We start from the raw sequence: 16,443 nt of genomic DNA, 5'->3' as shown, positions 1-16,443 counted from the left end.
TCCAGCATTTGAAGGGTCACAAATGATCACTAATGGAAAAAAGACAAGTGATCCAAAAATGTGCTAGCTAGTCATTTAGCTTGTTTTTCAAACATTATATTAAATAGCGCCGTCAAAGTAATTAATCGCATTCAAAATGAATGTGTGTGCGTGTTCTGTGTACATTTACAAATGAAGACCAGTGTTTACAGCATATGTTTAGAAAATTTTATGTGCGTATGCGCTTTGCGCATTATGTAAACAAAAACTTTAATTTTGGGTGCGATTAATCGCGATCAATCATTTGACAGCACTAGTAATAAATATGCAATTCTGAACAGGTATTAACTGAAATATAAGTCATATTTCATAATGTTTGCAATTAATTTTTTTTTTTTTTTTTGTGTCCTTAAAGTACAAAGACCTGATCATAATAGACATGATGATCGAATGATTCTATAATGACATGCAAAAGTGGTATGGGGTATGAATACTTTTGCAAGGCACTATAAGTTATTTGGTATAATTCTTTTTTAATATTTATTTTTAATAATGTGAGTGTGAAGATAGAGAGTAAATTAAATAATAAAAATTATATTTTCTATTTTCTTTTTTCCCAAAAAATTTTTATGTATATACAAATATATTCAAAGATGTATAAACAATAGTTATTGCTTATTTTCTTGATAGTTACTCTCCTGCAAAAATGTGGATAATGAACGTCAGCCTGTTTTTAGAAAGCGGCAGTAAGAACCCATTTAGTCTGACTGTGTTTACATTTGATTCAGATTCAAACCAGATCTGAGAGCCGTTACTGTAAGTCCTCTAAATGCAGCATGAAGCGGGAGCACTGTAGGCAAAGAGAAGAGAGCTTCTGCGTGTCACGGAAAGTGAACGGGAGGAAGGGAATATTTGAGGAATGTGGATCACGTGCAGACAGAGAGCGAGTGTGAGGAGCCCTGTCGCATGGAGAAATCTTAACGTCTCGCTCCGTTTGTATCCGTCCAGCACTGAAGTGTTTGCTCAAGCAGCAGCATTGTCTAATTTAATGCAGTGACATTTAAGCAGCGTTCACGAGTGCCCTGTGTTTTGCTGAAGTCATTGTATATTCAGCATCATATCAGTTCAGGGCCGTGTCAGAGCTGGTGAAGTGGCCTGGTGTCTTCACTTGATGCATTTGGGAGCTCTTTACTCTTTCGGAGTAAAGATGTGGTCAGGCCGCAGTGTCTGTTTGCATGTTGACGCAACGTTTCATCTGGTTTTATTACCCCCTCTCTCCGTCTCCGCAGTCGTCCCGGGCAGCTGAAGGAGCAGGCTCAGTCCGTCGTGTCTCCCGGAAATCTCCCCGAGGACCCAGAGTGTCTCACGGTGCCCAAGTACAAGCGGGATCTGGTGCAGAAACTGAAAATCCTGCGGCAGGAGCTGTCCCAGCAGCAGCCGCAGGCGGGACACTGCCGTGTCGAGGTCTCGCGTGAGGAGATCTTTGAGGTGAGAATTACTTCATTCAGCAAGGACGCGTTAAAACGATCCAGTGAGACATGTAGAGACACTGATAACGTTACTAAATATTAATCATTATAGATCTTTTTATCGTAAAACCAGATACTAGCAGATTTAAGACTGGTATTTAAGTCATCGTTTGTGTGGCACAAAATCTACCGTTGCATTCATACCTCTTTCTAAAATACATTAAATTCTATCTCTGCTGCAAGAGTTAAATGGCCAAAATAAATAAAACTAATTTCGTCGGGCTGTTTCTGTTGTTGCGTTTTTGTTTGGACGAAGAGGACAAAACGCTGAACAGGTTGACAGCTCAAAGATGTGAACTCAGTCGTTGTTTGAGGTTGTAACACCTGTCTGTCTAAATGAGCCTTTAATAGCGCTCAACCAGCCCAGGGGCCTGCTTAACCTTTACTGTGGGGCCCTTTGGGCTCTGCTGGATGTTACCCACAAGCCATAATGCATCAGCTGAGTTCAGCTAATGGTGTGAGATGTTCTGCACACGTTCCTGAGCCTCAATTCAACATTCATACCCCCTTCTCTCTTTGCTCAGCTTGAAGTGATTTTGCTCTGCTCGTCTGTTTGGTCATCTGTTTTAGGGTGTTTATGGGTGTTGAGCTGGATGCGCACAGACATTTCTGGATGCTGCATTCCAGCATGCTGCGCTCTCTCCCCACGGACGGCTCTGACCGTAAACATCGGATTATGTGAAGCCTTCGCATGAGTTTGGGTTCTTTTGACTTTATTGGCAAGATCCTAAGATGACAGATCAACTGTAATATATTGACTCATCTTCAAGGGATGTGTCCAGTGAAATGGCTTAGCTTAAGATTTGAGCGTTGCGTTTAAGACTGTTGAAGCGTGTCTTGTTCAATCAAATCAAGTGAAAATTGATATCAAAAAGATTTACAGGAAAATGATGATCAGGTGGGAAGAAATATCAGTCCGTTTTAAGTAGAGCAGTTTGAGGAAAAACTATTTGATTTAGTATCCATTTGAACTATTGAACTAAAATAACAAATATATTTTTTCCTGTAATTAGTTTTGGATCATTTTAATATATATATTTTTAGGAATTTATTATAGAAATTTATATATTAAAAAAATCTGTCTTGCGCATATACCAGGCTTATTATAGTTAACCAAAACCAAAGCCTCAATGGTAACTGAAATAAAACACAGAATTTTATTTCAGCTAGCTGCCAAAGAAACTTTTATTTACTTTGACTTGATGTAATAAAACCATTACAACGGATTAAAAATCTAATTTTTAAAATAATAATTAAAATGCAATTTTAAATGTACAGACATTTTAAAAAAAGAATACAAATGAGAACAAACAAACTGACTGAAACTTAACAAAACTGCAATAAAAATGGAAACCAAAAAAAACTGAAATGAGGTCGTACTCCAAGAAATGTATTACACTTGACCGTTATGTAAAGCTGAATAAGTCTGAAACTAGTTTGTCAACTAGTTATGTGATCTTGCATCCGTGTGACCTTTCTGTAATCTCTCTTACATCTCCTCAGGAATCATACCGGCAGGTGATGAAGATGAGGCCGAAGGACCTGTGGAAGAGGTTGATGGTCAAGTTCAGAGGAGAGGAAGGACTCGACTACGGTGGAGTCGCTAGGTACCAGACACAAAACTTAAAACCGTTTTCTTAAGACATTTATTAGGATACAATAATACAATACAAAAACATTTCTTTGTAATTTGGATGAAAAATGTACATTTCAATATGTAGCTTTCTCCTCTTTCTTGAACCATCTGCTATCACTTTTCACAATCCAGTCAGCTGTGTGTAACTCCTGGCATACGTTTTTGAATGATATCCTATTTCTCTAATAAATGTATCCCAACAGGGAAGTAAAGTGGGCTATGAATGCGCTTTCATGCTGTCTTTTAACACTTGTGTGTCCATCTAGTGGTAGAGCTAGCGTATAACAGCGTGGGCCATCGTACGCTCGATGTCTGTCAATAATTTGTGTGTTTGTGTCACAGGGTGGTGGTTGTACTTGTTGTCACACGAGATGTTAAATCCATACTACGGACTCTTCCAGTATTCACGAGATGACATCTACACGCTACAGATCAACCCTGACTCTGCCGTCAATCCGGTAAGGGACCTGGCTCTTCCCATTTACTAAATGCTAGAATTTCCTAAAAAAAAAAAAAAACAAACACTCACCTCTTTACAATTGTTTTGTGTTTTTAGGAGCATTTGTCTTATTTCCACTTTGTGGGGAGGATTATGGGAATGGCTGTTTTCCACGGGCACTACATAGACGGAGGCTTCACGCTGCCCTTCTACAAGCAGCAGTTGCTAGGGAAACCCATCACTCTGGACGACATGGAGTCGGTGGATCCGGATCTCCACAACAGCCTCGTCTGGATCCTGTCAGTGCGCTTTATACACCCGTCTACAGCACTGTAGCATATACACTCAGAACTGCATCGCTTGCCTTTGTTTTCAGCAAAAGAGAGTTTAGAACTGATGCATGATAATATATTATTATCATCAGTTAGAATCACATTTTGTCTTCATTAGCTCACTCAGATTAGTCCTGCAATTGGAATCGCCCAGTTAGTATTAAAACTAATTCACTTCAAAATGAATACAAGCACAGGACGAGTATATTGCACGCATAATCGATCCAATAATATTTTTTCGGTGTGTCTGTGTTTAGAGATAATGACATCACCGGGGTGTTGGACCACACGTTCTGCGTCGAACACAATGCATATGGAGAGATCATTCAACACGAGCTCAAACCCAACGGCAAGAGCATCCCTGTCACCCAAGACACCAAGAAGGAGTATGTGAGGTGAGCGCCTTCTTCCTCTGGTCTGTCGGCACTCTTAACCGATCAAATCCGTTTTATGTGACACAACCAACCTCACGGGTGGCTTCGGTAATGATGTAGGCGTACCCAAATATGTGACGAGGCTTTCAAAAGGGATGCAGGAAAAGTGGAGGTGCATCATCTCGCTCTTTAAAAGAGTAGTAGTACGCAGACAGTGTAGAGATGACTAATATACAGCGTGATGTTCTGTTTTAATACAGTATGAATGTTTCCCCATGTGTCGTGTTAAAAGTGACGCAAAAGACTTTTTGACATCTGACTTGAGCGGCCAGAGCATCCAGACCGAGAGGCATCTGCAAAAGTCTGATTGGAATCGCATTTCAAACCACCTTCAAATGTGGTTTGAATCAGGTTTAGAAAAAAAAATCTAATTTGCGTGTTTCTTTGCTGTCTAGACTTTCAAAAAGCCCATCTGGATAATATCTGGAAATGCGGGGAAAAAAAAAAAAAAAAACTGATTTTTTTTTCTGTCTGGCAGTCTGAACGTAGCCTAAGTGTCTTGTTGGTGTTTTTGCGAAGGCTGTATGTGAACTGGCGCTTCCTGAGGGGCATCGAGGCTCAGTTCCTGGCCCTGCAGAAAGGCTTTAACGAGGTCATCCCGCAACACCTACTCAAGGCGTTCGATGAGAAAGAGTTGGAGGTACGAAATCGCACTTTAAGAAACGCTAATCCACTTCAACCAGGACTTGATTACTCCGTATTATAGGCTTTATCGGAGCATGCTTGATGATTTCATTGTGTCTCAATTTCAGCTTATTGTGTGCGGGCTCGGGAAGATCGACATCAACGACTGGAAGTCAAACACGCGTCTGAAGCACTGCACTCCTGACAGTAACATCGTGAAGTGGTTCTGGCGGGCCGTGGAGTCGTATGACGAGGAGAGGAGAGCCAGACTGCTGCAGTTTGTCACCGGCTCCTCCAGAGTCCCGCTGCAAGGATTCAAAGCCCTGCAAGGTACCTGATGTCCTTTAGCACGGGCTTTAGCACTCATTCAGCGTCTAGAAAGAATAATCATACCTATACGTTTGCTCTGAATCGCTGTATGATCCAGGTGCTGCTGGACCACGTCTCTTCACCATCCATCAGATCGACGCCAGCACCAACAACCTGCCCAAAGCACACACTTGGTGAGCACATTTCTACATTTCTATTCTATATATACTATATCTATGTTCTGTATATACTATGCTATATATACTATACCAACAACAGCCAGAAGGAAATCACACTTTTAAATAAAAACATCAGGCATGCTCTGACTCTTTTGCGTCTGTGTTCTACATTTAGTATAGATGTGCACTTTGGTTTTTCTCATTTCTTTTTTTAATGCTTTTTTGGTAACACTTATGTTTACCTATTTACTTCTTTTTCCTTAATAAATTAATTTGCTGCTTATTAACAGTGAGTTAGTTGTTAGGTGTAGTTATCGGACAGGGTTTAGAAAAGTAGAATAAGATCTAATAAATGACTAATATTCTAGTAATATGCATGACCGTGGAGGCGTTTGTAACGTTAGAGAAGATTTATGATTTATTTACATGCTATTCTTTAGAATTTCTGTTTATGAACAATGCTGAAAAACTGCCTCACGGTTTCCACAAACATATAAAAAAGCACAGCTGTTAACAATAGCGTAAAAATGTTTCTTGCACAAAAAAACTGTGATTTCTGAAGGATCGCTTGACACTGAAGACTAAGAGTAATGATGCTGAAAATTCAGCTCACATCTTAAAATATATTAAAATAGTAAACTGCTCATTTGAATTTTTTGTAATAATATTTGACAAAATTACTTTTTATTTTTTGTCGCACAACTGCAGCTTTGAAATGCGGACTTTTAACCAACGCCGTAGTTTCTAAATATTTAAAAACCAAAGAAGGGCATTATGCGCTACCAAAGCGGCAAGGAACATCTAATGCTCGTGTTCAATGCTTATAGATGTATAAGGAGATTAGCCAATCGGTCCGTCTAATTCACATCTTTCTAACGAATCTTCCTCAGCTTCAACCGCATCGACATTCCTCCGTACGAGAGCTACGACAAACTCTACGACAAGCTGCTGACGGCCATCGAGGAGACCTGCGGCTTCGCTGTGGAATGATGCTCTGCCGCCGGCGCTCGCAGAGGAACCTTTCTCCAGGCGGGACGGACCTGTCAGTCAGCCGGCAGACGTGTGGGCCTCAGACGCAGGGGCTGAGCTGAGGAAGGGTGGACAACACCGCGGCACTCCACGCCTGGTGCTGCTACACAGATCTTTCTGCATTATTCGAAAAGAAGAGAAGAAAACAACGTATCTTTTCAGCTGCTAGTAACTCTTTTACTTACTATTTTGGAACCTCCTCTTCCTCCTTTTTTTTTTTTTCTCTCGAGTCCATACGTTGATTTTTAGCATTAAGACAGCATATTAACAGTATTCCATGTAGCATTTTCACAGACTAGACTTTCGGAGAAGCCAGACTTTAGCGGGGTGCGCCGAGCGAGAGCTAACGCAGAAGCTCTACCGTACCTGAAGACTTGTACGTCTGTCGTTTGGGACCTGCTCTTCGGCCCGCTTGGACCTTAGCAAGCCGCGGGATCCTTTCGATCGGGGGGACGTCGGCTCCGCTGGCCTCTCCTCGGCTGCCCTACAGCGGACACCATCTACCCGTGCTCCGTTCCTCACGACTGGTGTCACCTTATAAGCTTGTTGAAAGTGAACGAATGAATACATGAAATCTTAGGTAGGTAGGTAGTCTAGCTTTATTTTTATATGAGAGGCTCGAGAGGACGAGGTTAAGAGAGTAAAACTATACAGATGTAATATATTGGCATCGTCGCAGGAACCGTTGCCGATGTTTCCAGAGCAGAAAATGAAGTTGAGCCCATTGAAATGGCTTCAGTGAGGCTTGCTTTGAATGTTCAAATTCCATCTTTCTTTTTTTTATTTTTAAGAAAAATTGTGAAGAAAAACATTTTAATATGTTGCATTACTGGTGTCAACTTTTTGGTAAACTGTATTCTAATCTGTCTCCGATGTCAATCGAACCCTTTAATCGATTTCAATATGATGCATATGTATGAGCATGTTAATGAGATGTGAAGTGTCTTCCATTTCATACCTTCTCATTATATTGTTACCTTTTATTTTCTGGGCCTGTTTTTAAATTAGGATTCTTATTATTGTTACTTCCTTAAAGAAGAAATGCAACCGTTTGCCCCTCGGGTAAACCAAGGGAGAGAAGTGTCCGTATTGTTATTTTTGTAATTTATTATTAACCCATTGTAGTACCAATTTACTGATTGTTTTTCATGACAAATGTCACTGGCCTTCAGTGAGCGTTACAGGCGAACTGCAAGGAGGATCGCTGTATTAAAGAACAAGAAACAATTCTATCTTTTATAGAAATACGTCAGCTTTAGGTGTAAATCTAGCAGAAAACAACAAAAGCATGACCCGTGTGCTGTTTGTAAGCCTCCGAAATGCACAGCTTGAAAACCTGTCCTTCAGGATTATTAAAAGAAACTGCATAAATAAACAAATGCGGTTTTTATATATATATATATATATATATATATATATATATATATATATATATATATATATTAGTTGAATGTTTCTGAGATGCTGCCTGTCTATAGCAATCCTCTATGACCATGGACTGTTGTTAAAGAGTTTGCATACGCTGAAAATGAGCTATACATCTTTTGTTACTTTTTTTTTAAAAATCTGAGTGTGAAAGAAGGTGAAACAAAAAAAAGCGAAATAAAAAAGCCTCTGGATGGATCAGTTAAATATTCGGAGATGGTGCTTTGTATAGTTATAGAATATTGTTCATATATGTGGGTCACTGACTGTCATTTATCTAATTCAATTAGATCTGAAAGAAAAAAAAATTACAATTTGCACACACACACACACTATATAATGGCTGTATATAATAGGCAAAAAATATATATTTACCAAACTCTCTATGGATTGAATGATTATATCTTTCATTTAAACCTGGTGCACACATAAAGATCTCTTAAATCTTCTCTTCCTTTTAACTTTTTTTTTCATTTGTATAGTTAAACAGACCTCCATATGGACTGGATGCCCTGTTGATTTTAGGCTTTTGAGAGGGTCGTTCCTTTACAGCATGATTTACTAGCAACACTTTTAACTTTCATAGCTGACCAGTGCAATTTGCTAAATGTAACACACACTATCTTTTTTTGTAAGAGTGTTTTATTTTTGTGTGTAATTAGATCTGATTAAACGTGCCTTCCTGATGGGATCACTGTGGCCGCCTGCTTCTGTATGACTCTGTCCGAATAATCCACAAAATACATTGTTTTCCTTTTTTCGGTCATTTATCAGTGATTGAGTGAAAACGGGATCATTTTTATTGTTTTAATGGGTTACGTCATGTATTTACCATATTCTTGTCATCTTGATTGCAAAAACTGGGAATTAAGTTCAACAGTGTGGCAAAAAAAAGTATCGCAGTGCTTCACGATCCTTTTGTGACACTAAGGTGGGCTGTTAAGCATCATCTTGGAACAAAGGGGGCAGATGTCCCTATTAGAATAAGAAAGAATATGATCTCTCTTTCTCTTGGAAAGTGGGGGTAGGTGAAAATATTCTCCTTTTAAGAAGTTTTCTAGGTGTCAGACTCAAACTGACTTGGGACTTGGGAAAAGTTTTACCATTTAAACAAAGCAATGAAACCCAGAACCAGAGCATTGCGTTCATGACACAAAAGTGTAGTCCATTATTTAAATGACCAGTCAAATGGTTGAGCATTCATGCTTTGTTTTTAACTTTCTACACTGAGTTGAGTCATCAAAACTATGCAATGGAAAGACCAAAAAAAACTAAAACGTACTTGAACTAATTATATAGGCCTTTTATTTGTCATACATTAAACATACATTTAAATGATTGCAGTAAACTGTATTTCTCCACAAAACCGTGAGGGGGAAAAACATCAAATAGAATTAGCATTTCAAACCATTTCTCGTAGGTTTCCATGCTTGCGGTTAGTAATAAGGTAAATGCACACATAACTCTGTGGTTATGGCTTTATGAGACTTTCGCGGGCTTTAAAATATTTTTGGAGCTCTAGATGCAATCAGATGCAATGCTTTTCAGTGTTAATGAATAGTAATGTTCACTAAAGCAGGCCAAAAAAACGCACTGCGATCATACTGCTGCTTTTCGGGGGGCATGCAACATGGTATCGTTTCCAATTCGATGTAACTACCAGGCAATATGAACGCGTACTGCCATCATAAGATAGCGCTATCTTGTTTTATAGCACCCTCCCAATATTTTGCAAGGAATCGACAGCCTTCGATCCCCGAACGCGCACGCGCGGCGACCGGACGTCACAAAGACGTCAGCGGTTTTCCGGAAGTCACTTCCTCTTCCTATAAAATCCGTCGAGTTCACGCTGTGCTCGACGTTCACCAGCACCATCACCGCACGATACTGAGGAAAAAACGTCCGATTATTTAATTTTTAATTTATCATTTCAGAGTACAATATGCCTGGATATTCAGATAGAGACCGCGGTCGCGACAGAGGGTAAGATGGTGTTTGTTTTTTTCGACGAAAGATTTGTGATAATTTAAAATATTAATCGACGCGGTTTTAGTAATCAATTGGCCAGCGATCGATTGATTTCACCGACGAAACGAATCGTTTCGCTATCGTGTCCGTTGCGCGATTAAATCTAATCGGGGGTGTCGGGGTATTAGGCGGATGGTTAGGTGCGTGTCCGTTTACACGACGGAAATCGTGCGGAAAAGGGTGTATGTCTTTTAGACGTGTAAAATGCGCCTCGAGCGTCGACGAAAACGCGTTTAATTGGAGTTCAGAGCGAATCTCGTCGATTTATGTCGTTTAAAGGCCCGGTCGGCCCATGTGGCTGTGATGTTGTAAAATGCCGGCCGGTTTTTTTCCTCTTTGTCTCCTGCCGGTAGGAAATAAAATGGCAGCGACGTTAAAACGTGGCGCAGACAAGAACTCCCGATGTGAATCGAAACCCGAGCTTTTGTCATCTATTATTTAAACCTTTTGAGTTTTGCTTAACTGACCTCGTGTTGTTTTTGCGTGAGAATGGGTACAAAACTACATGTATTGTGTTTCTTTTTTTAAGACGCGTTAAACCAACGATAAGCGAGTCGTGTATTTACTCGAAGTGTCATGACAATGCCGTCCGATGCGTTACTTAACTGTGTTGCCAACAATTTTTTGTCTTGTAAGCGTGCTACACACAATTTACTTGTTTTTTTGGGTGGCAGCGTTTATTGATGCTCCTACCAAACCTTTCAAATGTGTATCTTTCAATGGCCGTGTTTAGTAGCATGGCTGTGTCGATGTTAGGGTACTTTTGACCTATATACACAAATACTGGCCAACTAACTGTCACTGAGCCTATTTATTCTAAAATATGTGGTCCATCTACTAATAGTTACAGCAGTGGACCACCACGCTTTGGAGGCAGTAGAGGTGGACCTCCTCCTGGCAAGAAGTTTGGGAATCCTGGTGACCGTCTGCGGAAAAACACTGGAACCTGGATGAGCTCCCCAAGTTTGAGAAGAACTTCTACCAGGAGCATCCAGAAGTTGCTCGGAGGTCAACTGTAAGTGAAGCAATGCAGTCGGGTGTGTCTTCTGGTTTTTTTTTTCTTTGTCTTCCAGAGTTTAATGTTTTCATTTCTTATTGCAGCAAGATGTTGAACACTACAGGAGAAGTAAAGAGATCACGGTGAAGGGTCGAGACTGTCCCAAACCCATTGTGAAGTTCCATGAAGCAAACTTTCCAAGTAGGTTATTTGCAGTTGTTTTAAAACTGAATATTGAGCCCCGCGAGGTTAAACTAACCGTTGTACTTATTTTGTAGATTATGTGATGGACGTGATCGGTAAACAGAACTGGACTGATCCGACTCCCATCCAAGCTCAGGGGTGGCCCGTCGCACTGAGTGGCAAAGATATGGTTGGCATTGCACAGACTGGCTCTGGAAAAACTCTCTCGGTATGACGCTTTTCAAACGTCCTGATGTAAATTGTCTCGCTGTGACTCATTTAAACTTGTTTTAACTTCATCTTTGTACAGTATCTGCTTCCTGCTATTGTTCACATAAACCACCAACCATTCCTGGAGCGTGGCGACGGTCCCATTGTAAGTTTGATGACCTGTCAAGTATGAATCTCCATCTTTTTCTTAAATCAGCTGTTTTTAATTGGAGTTTTCATCCCCGTTTAGTGCTTGGTGCTGGCTCCCACCCGTGAATTGGCACAGCAGGTCCAGCAGGTGGCAGCAGAGTATGGCAAAGCTTCTCGTCTCAAGTCCACCTGCATCTACGGAGGTGCTCCCAAAGGACCACAGATCCGGGACCTGGAAAGGGGTACGAGTAGAACTAAGTTGGAGTCTCATTGATATGTTTTTCTGTATGAAAGTGTCTGACTCTTCCATTGCTGTTGTCAGGTGTTGAGATTTGTATTGCCACACCTGGAAGACTAATCGATTTCCTTGAAGCTGGAAAGACAAATCTGCGCAGGTGCACGTATCTGGTGCTCGACGAAGCTGACAGGATGCTTGACATGGGATTTGAACCTCAAATTCGAAAAATTGTGGACCAAATTAGAGTATGTATTGATTTGGTTGGTTTTAACAACTTAAATGTACGGTTTCTTAAAAAAAAGAGAATCACAATCCCAACTTCCTCCTGTAGCCAGACCGACAGACTCTCATGTGGAGCGCAACGTGGCCCAAAGAGGTGAGGCAGCTGGCTGAGGACTTCCTGAAGGACTATGTACAGATCAACGTCGGTGCTCTGCAGCTCAGCGCCAACCACAACATCTTACAGATAGTTGACGTTTGCAACGACGGCGAAAAGGAAGACAAGTGAGTGCTAGGAACATCTAAAAGGTTTAGTTTCGTTGGTTGTGCGAAGGAACGCGTGATGACTAACCTGCTCTTTCAGACTAATGCGCCTGCTGGAGGAAATCATGAGTGAGAAGGAGAACAAGACCATTATTTTTGTGGAGACCAAGAAAAGGTGTGACGATCTCACCAGGAGGATGCGCAGGGATGGGTAAGATGACCTGCTTTGCTTGGCTGTCACGGATGCTTCGTTTGGGTCTGAAATGGTGTGAATTCATTAGCTCTTCTTCTTGCAGGTGGCCAGCGATGGGCATCCATGGAGATAAGAGCCAGCAAGAAAGAGAGACTGGGTGCTCAATGGTATGTTCTCGCCCAAGTCTTGCGTCATGGATGCCATTTTGGGTAATTTGCACAATTTGACTCTCTCTATCCTCCTTCAACAGAATTCAAATCGGCAAAGCGCCCATCCTCATTGCCACAGATGTTGCCTCCAGAGGACTAGGTTTGTTGTTCCTTCTTAATGTCCTTTATCACTTCATATTGTGTTTACTATACTATACAGTTCTGCCGTTTCCTTTTAACTGCTGTGCCTTTCTGAGCCCTCTCTCACCTGAAGGTGGAGTCTTGGAGAGCAGGACCTTGGCATGACGCGCCCAGGTTCACCAGGAGGGGGTAAGGAGCTCCTCTGTGGAGTTCTACTTGTCTGCCAGCCAATCAAATTGCATTCAGAGGTGTTCGGAGCTCCGTGATTGGGGTGTAATCCAAGGGGCGGCATACCGCGGAGGAGTGCGGCGCCGTTGAGTGGTTGCACTTGCGTCCTGCTCTCATCTGCTCTCGCGCAACAGCTTGAACTGTTGAACTTTTTAAGTTGAAGGACTGGGAGTTTTCTCCAAAGGAAGTGCGTGTTTTTTTTTTTCTGTTTTTAAGAAAATTTTAGCGGTTTTCCGTCGAGAGCAGTAGCTTTAATCTCCATGCCTCCTCACTGAATGCGATTACCCGGCTGGTCGATCGTGCCCTCCTTTTGCTGGCTTCAGTCATGTCGAGTCCTGCCAAAGAGAGTCATATTTTCTTTCAAGTGAGCACCGGTTGGTTGGAAAGCTTGCGTCAGCCTAAAATTTAAGACCATAATCGGTCTCGCTTTTTTTGAGCGAGTTGAGTCTTGGCAAGATGCAGCAGTTTGTCCTGTCGCTTTTAATAGAGGACATTGTAAATTGTCATTTGGATCCTGATTTTTAACCATCCTTTCCTCAGCATGGTAAGTCGATGACCTATCGTTCATTGTTTCCCTTGCTAACGCCTCCTATCCTCGCGGCTATGGCGGTGTGCACCCGCACTCCTCTACTCCTGCCATGGCGCGTCCATTTTCTTTTAACAGATGTGGAAGACGTCAAATTTGTCATTAACTATGACTACCCCAACAATTCCGAGGACTACATTCACCGCATTGGCCGTACGGCTCGCAGTCAGAAAACCGGCACAGCCTACACTTTCTTTACGCCCAACAACATGAAACAGGCTCACGACCTCGTCTCGGTCCTCCGTGAGGCCAACCAAGCCATAAACCCCAAGCTCATCCAAATGGCCGAAGACAGAGGAGGTAAATCCAATTGGTGAGATACAAGAGCTGTGCTTTACCCTCAGCCAGTTTTGTCCTTCATAATCTCTCTTTTAAGGGTACAGCTTTGTTTACTTGGTTCTGGCCGGTTTGCGAATCCCCGTGTAACTCCGATTTCTCTTCCAGGTCGTTCAAGGGGAGGTCGAGGTGGAGGGTATAGGGACGACCGTCGGGACCGCCACTCTGGCGGCAGACGGGACTTCAACAGCTACGGCCAGGATAACCGTAACGGTGACTCATATGGGCAGAAGAAAGTGTTTGGAAACAAAACTCAAAATGGATCTAGCGGTTACAATAGCAGCAGCAGCAGTAGCAGCTTTAGCGGGGGTTACAGCAATAACGGACAGGGTAACCTCGGCAATCAGTCTGGTGGGTACGGAAACCAAGGCTATCAGAACCAGCAGTTTGCTCCCAACCAAGGGGCTGTCCAGAACGGCATGAACCACCCTCCACCGTTCCCCTTCAACCCCCAACAGATGCCACAGTCCATGCCGTTCCCCATGGCTCCACCTGCGTTCCCTCAGTAAAGTTTTGTTTGCTAATCTGAATCTTTAACTGTTCCGTTCATGTAACTTTATTTCTTCAGAGCAGGTTGTAAAATGTACATGCCGTCACAAGCGTCCCAGAGTCTGCTGTGCAGGATTTTTTTTTTTCCTCCTCCTCCCTTTTCGTTAGATGCATTTTTTTTATTTTTTTTTTTTTTTAAGTAACTTAAACTTATTTTGTACTGTAGAGGTAATGAAGGATCAACACTTGTAAAAATGTCAAGGGCCACTCATGGCCATTGCATGGTCCTCAAATAAAATATTAAAAGTGGCTTTTGTGTCCGTCTGTTTGTGAGTAGCAGAAGCTGCTGGAGCTACTGTTTCTGAACATGAATGCATCTTATATTGCTTTTTTCTTTTACATATATCAATATATTGCCGGAGAGCAAAGGAACGTCTGTGTTTTGATAATCATAACTGTTTGATGGGTGCTAAACAAAAAGGTCCTGATGTTGAATATTATTGGAATGAAACCTTTTAAAATACATCTTTTAAAGTCACTTGTTTATAGTAATGGCACCAATCTTAAGTGGCTACTCAAGTTCACTATATTCTATGTTATGTACTGTATACTTGTATTAATTGATTGTTTAACAGATGTATTTCTCTAATTACTGGGTCATTAAAAATGACTTGCAAAAAACCTTTTAACTCCATCTCTATTTTCAGTTTAACATTAATCAAGTGTTCTGTTTTTTTTTTTGGTTTTTTAATTTGTAATGTAATCTTGAATTTCCATGTGCACAACTTCCTGTACGGTATAACTACAGCTTCTACATTTTGTACATGCATACCTTTGAGGGGAGCTGAACCTAAACACATTTGCATAAGCGTTGTGACACTAGGGGGTGTTCAGGGGGTTTTTCAGTCATGTGGAAAATTCAGTTAGAAATATACTTTAATATGTATGGGGGATTTTTTTATTTTACAAGCCAAAGAACAAATTTGAGAAGTCTTTGAGTAGAGAATAGTCCATAATGAGCAGAAACAACAGACACTGACTAATGCTGATTCATACAGACACGAGTGTGACACGCAGCACACATGTTTCCACAGGCCGTGTTTGCCTTCTGGTGTGAACACTAGTTCATGCATTTAACACCTACGCAGTGTGAACCATTTATTCTAGGTGAGATTTAACGGAAACAACGAGCCTGTTCAGTATAAAAGTAAAAATACATTACTGATCTGGTTTTGATGTGAGCAGACATCCTCCAGCTGCTGCAGGTGTTACTCATTAGTGATTATCTAAAAATAAATCCAAATTCATTTGATTGCTCTGTATGTGTGTAAGATAATATAATTATCTTTTATTTTCTATTTTAAAAACACAGCTCCGGCTGCCATTGGTTGCAATTTGAGTTTCCAAAGCAAATCTCACACATGCCCTAATATACCACATTAGATGCACATTACTTTGAGACCGAAACATTTTGTGTGGTGCCACTTATCTTTGGATCATGTGCATTTATCTTCAGTCAAAGTACATAAAATACATTTAATTATTTTTATTTAATTGTTTTTATAAGCTATTTTGTATTACGATTTCTAACTTTTATTAATCTCTCTTCCTCTAACTTCCTCTCTTAGTTAATTATGTTTTTGCACCATTTTCATCATTGCCAGCTAATATGCATATGTTTAGCAGCAGCTGATCACCTGGGCCTCAGACCAGAGGAGGGCACTGATGAACTGCAGGCATATTTAAAAGTGTGGAAAGGGACATTGGATCAAGGCAAAATCAATATGGCCATCACTGACCTGAGAAAATAGACTTTTATTCAATAATTATATATTGCGCCACTAATATTAGCCCCAAGGCCTAACTAGATTTTATTATCATTATCATTAAACATGCCACGTTTTCTAAAATCACTTATTTACCACTTTATAATAATAATGATCTTTATTTTAACGAACCTGTGAACTACAGCTCTTTTTTTTTTTGCTCTTTAAAGTTATAACCATGCCTTGCTTTCGTGTGCGTTTTTATTAGTAAAGATACATGCACATCTATTAAATATGTACCACTTTATAACAAGGTGCATTAGTTAACAACATAAGTTAACATGAACTGAG

General features: G+C 40.9%; 2 protein-coding genes across 2 annotated transcripts in view; both read left to right on the top strand.

Annotated features, from left to right (window-relative positions):
* The window catches only part of smurf2 (SMAD specific E3 ubiquitin protein ligase 2), a 43,155-nt gene extending 35,113 nt beyond the window's left edge, over nt 1-8,042 (top strand). The window contains exons 12-20 of the mRNA XM_043233816.1: nt 1,269-1,467; nt 3,012-3,119; nt 3,492-3,602; nt 3,701-3,882; nt 4,173-4,310; nt 4,869-4,989; nt 5,102-5,303; nt 5,401-5,476; nt 6,352-8,042. Coding sequence (XP_043089751.1) covers nt 1,269-1,467; nt 3,012-3,119; nt 3,492-3,602; nt 3,701-3,882; nt 4,173-4,310; nt 4,869-4,989; nt 5,102-5,303; nt 5,401-5,476; nt 6,352-6,451 — 1,237 coding nt within the window. The 3' untranslated portion in view covers nt 6,452-8,042. The remainder of the gene's footprint in view (nt 1-1,268; nt 1,468-3,011; nt 3,120-3,491; nt 3,603-3,700; nt 3,883-4,172; nt 4,311-4,868; nt 4,990-5,101; nt 5,304-5,400; nt 5,477-6,351) is intronic.
* A 1,690-nt stretch (nt 8,043-9,732) lies between these two features.
* On the top strand, nt 9,733-14,635 carry ddx5 (DEAD (Asp-Glu-Ala-Asp) box helicase 5). The gene is given in 13 exon segments (XM_043235149.1): nt 9,733-9,898; nt 10,788-10,873; nt 10,876-10,958; nt 11,045-11,141; nt 11,219-11,352; nt 11,434-11,499; nt 11,584-11,725; nt 11,806-11,966; nt 12,053-12,225; nt 12,305-12,415; nt 12,501-12,706; nt 13,580-13,801; nt 13,946-14,635. Coding segments are annotated over 13 exon segments (1,923 nt in total). The 5' UTR covers nt 9,733-9,857; the 3' UTR covers nt 14,347-14,635.
* Nucleotides 14,636-16,443: the final 1,808 nt, after the last annotated feature.

Source organism: Puntigrus tetrazona, chromosome 3 (assembly GCF_018831695.1).
Source record: "Puntigrus tetrazona isolate hp1 chromosome 3, ASM1883169v1, whole genome shotgun sequence".
In the NCBI taxonomy this organism is placed as follows: domain Eukaryota; kingdom Metazoa; phylum Chordata; class Actinopteri; order Cypriniformes; family Cyprinidae; genus Puntigrus; species Puntigrus tetrazona.
Note: the sequence above shows the minus strand (reverse complement) of the source record. Positions and strands in the feature narration are given on the sequence as shown.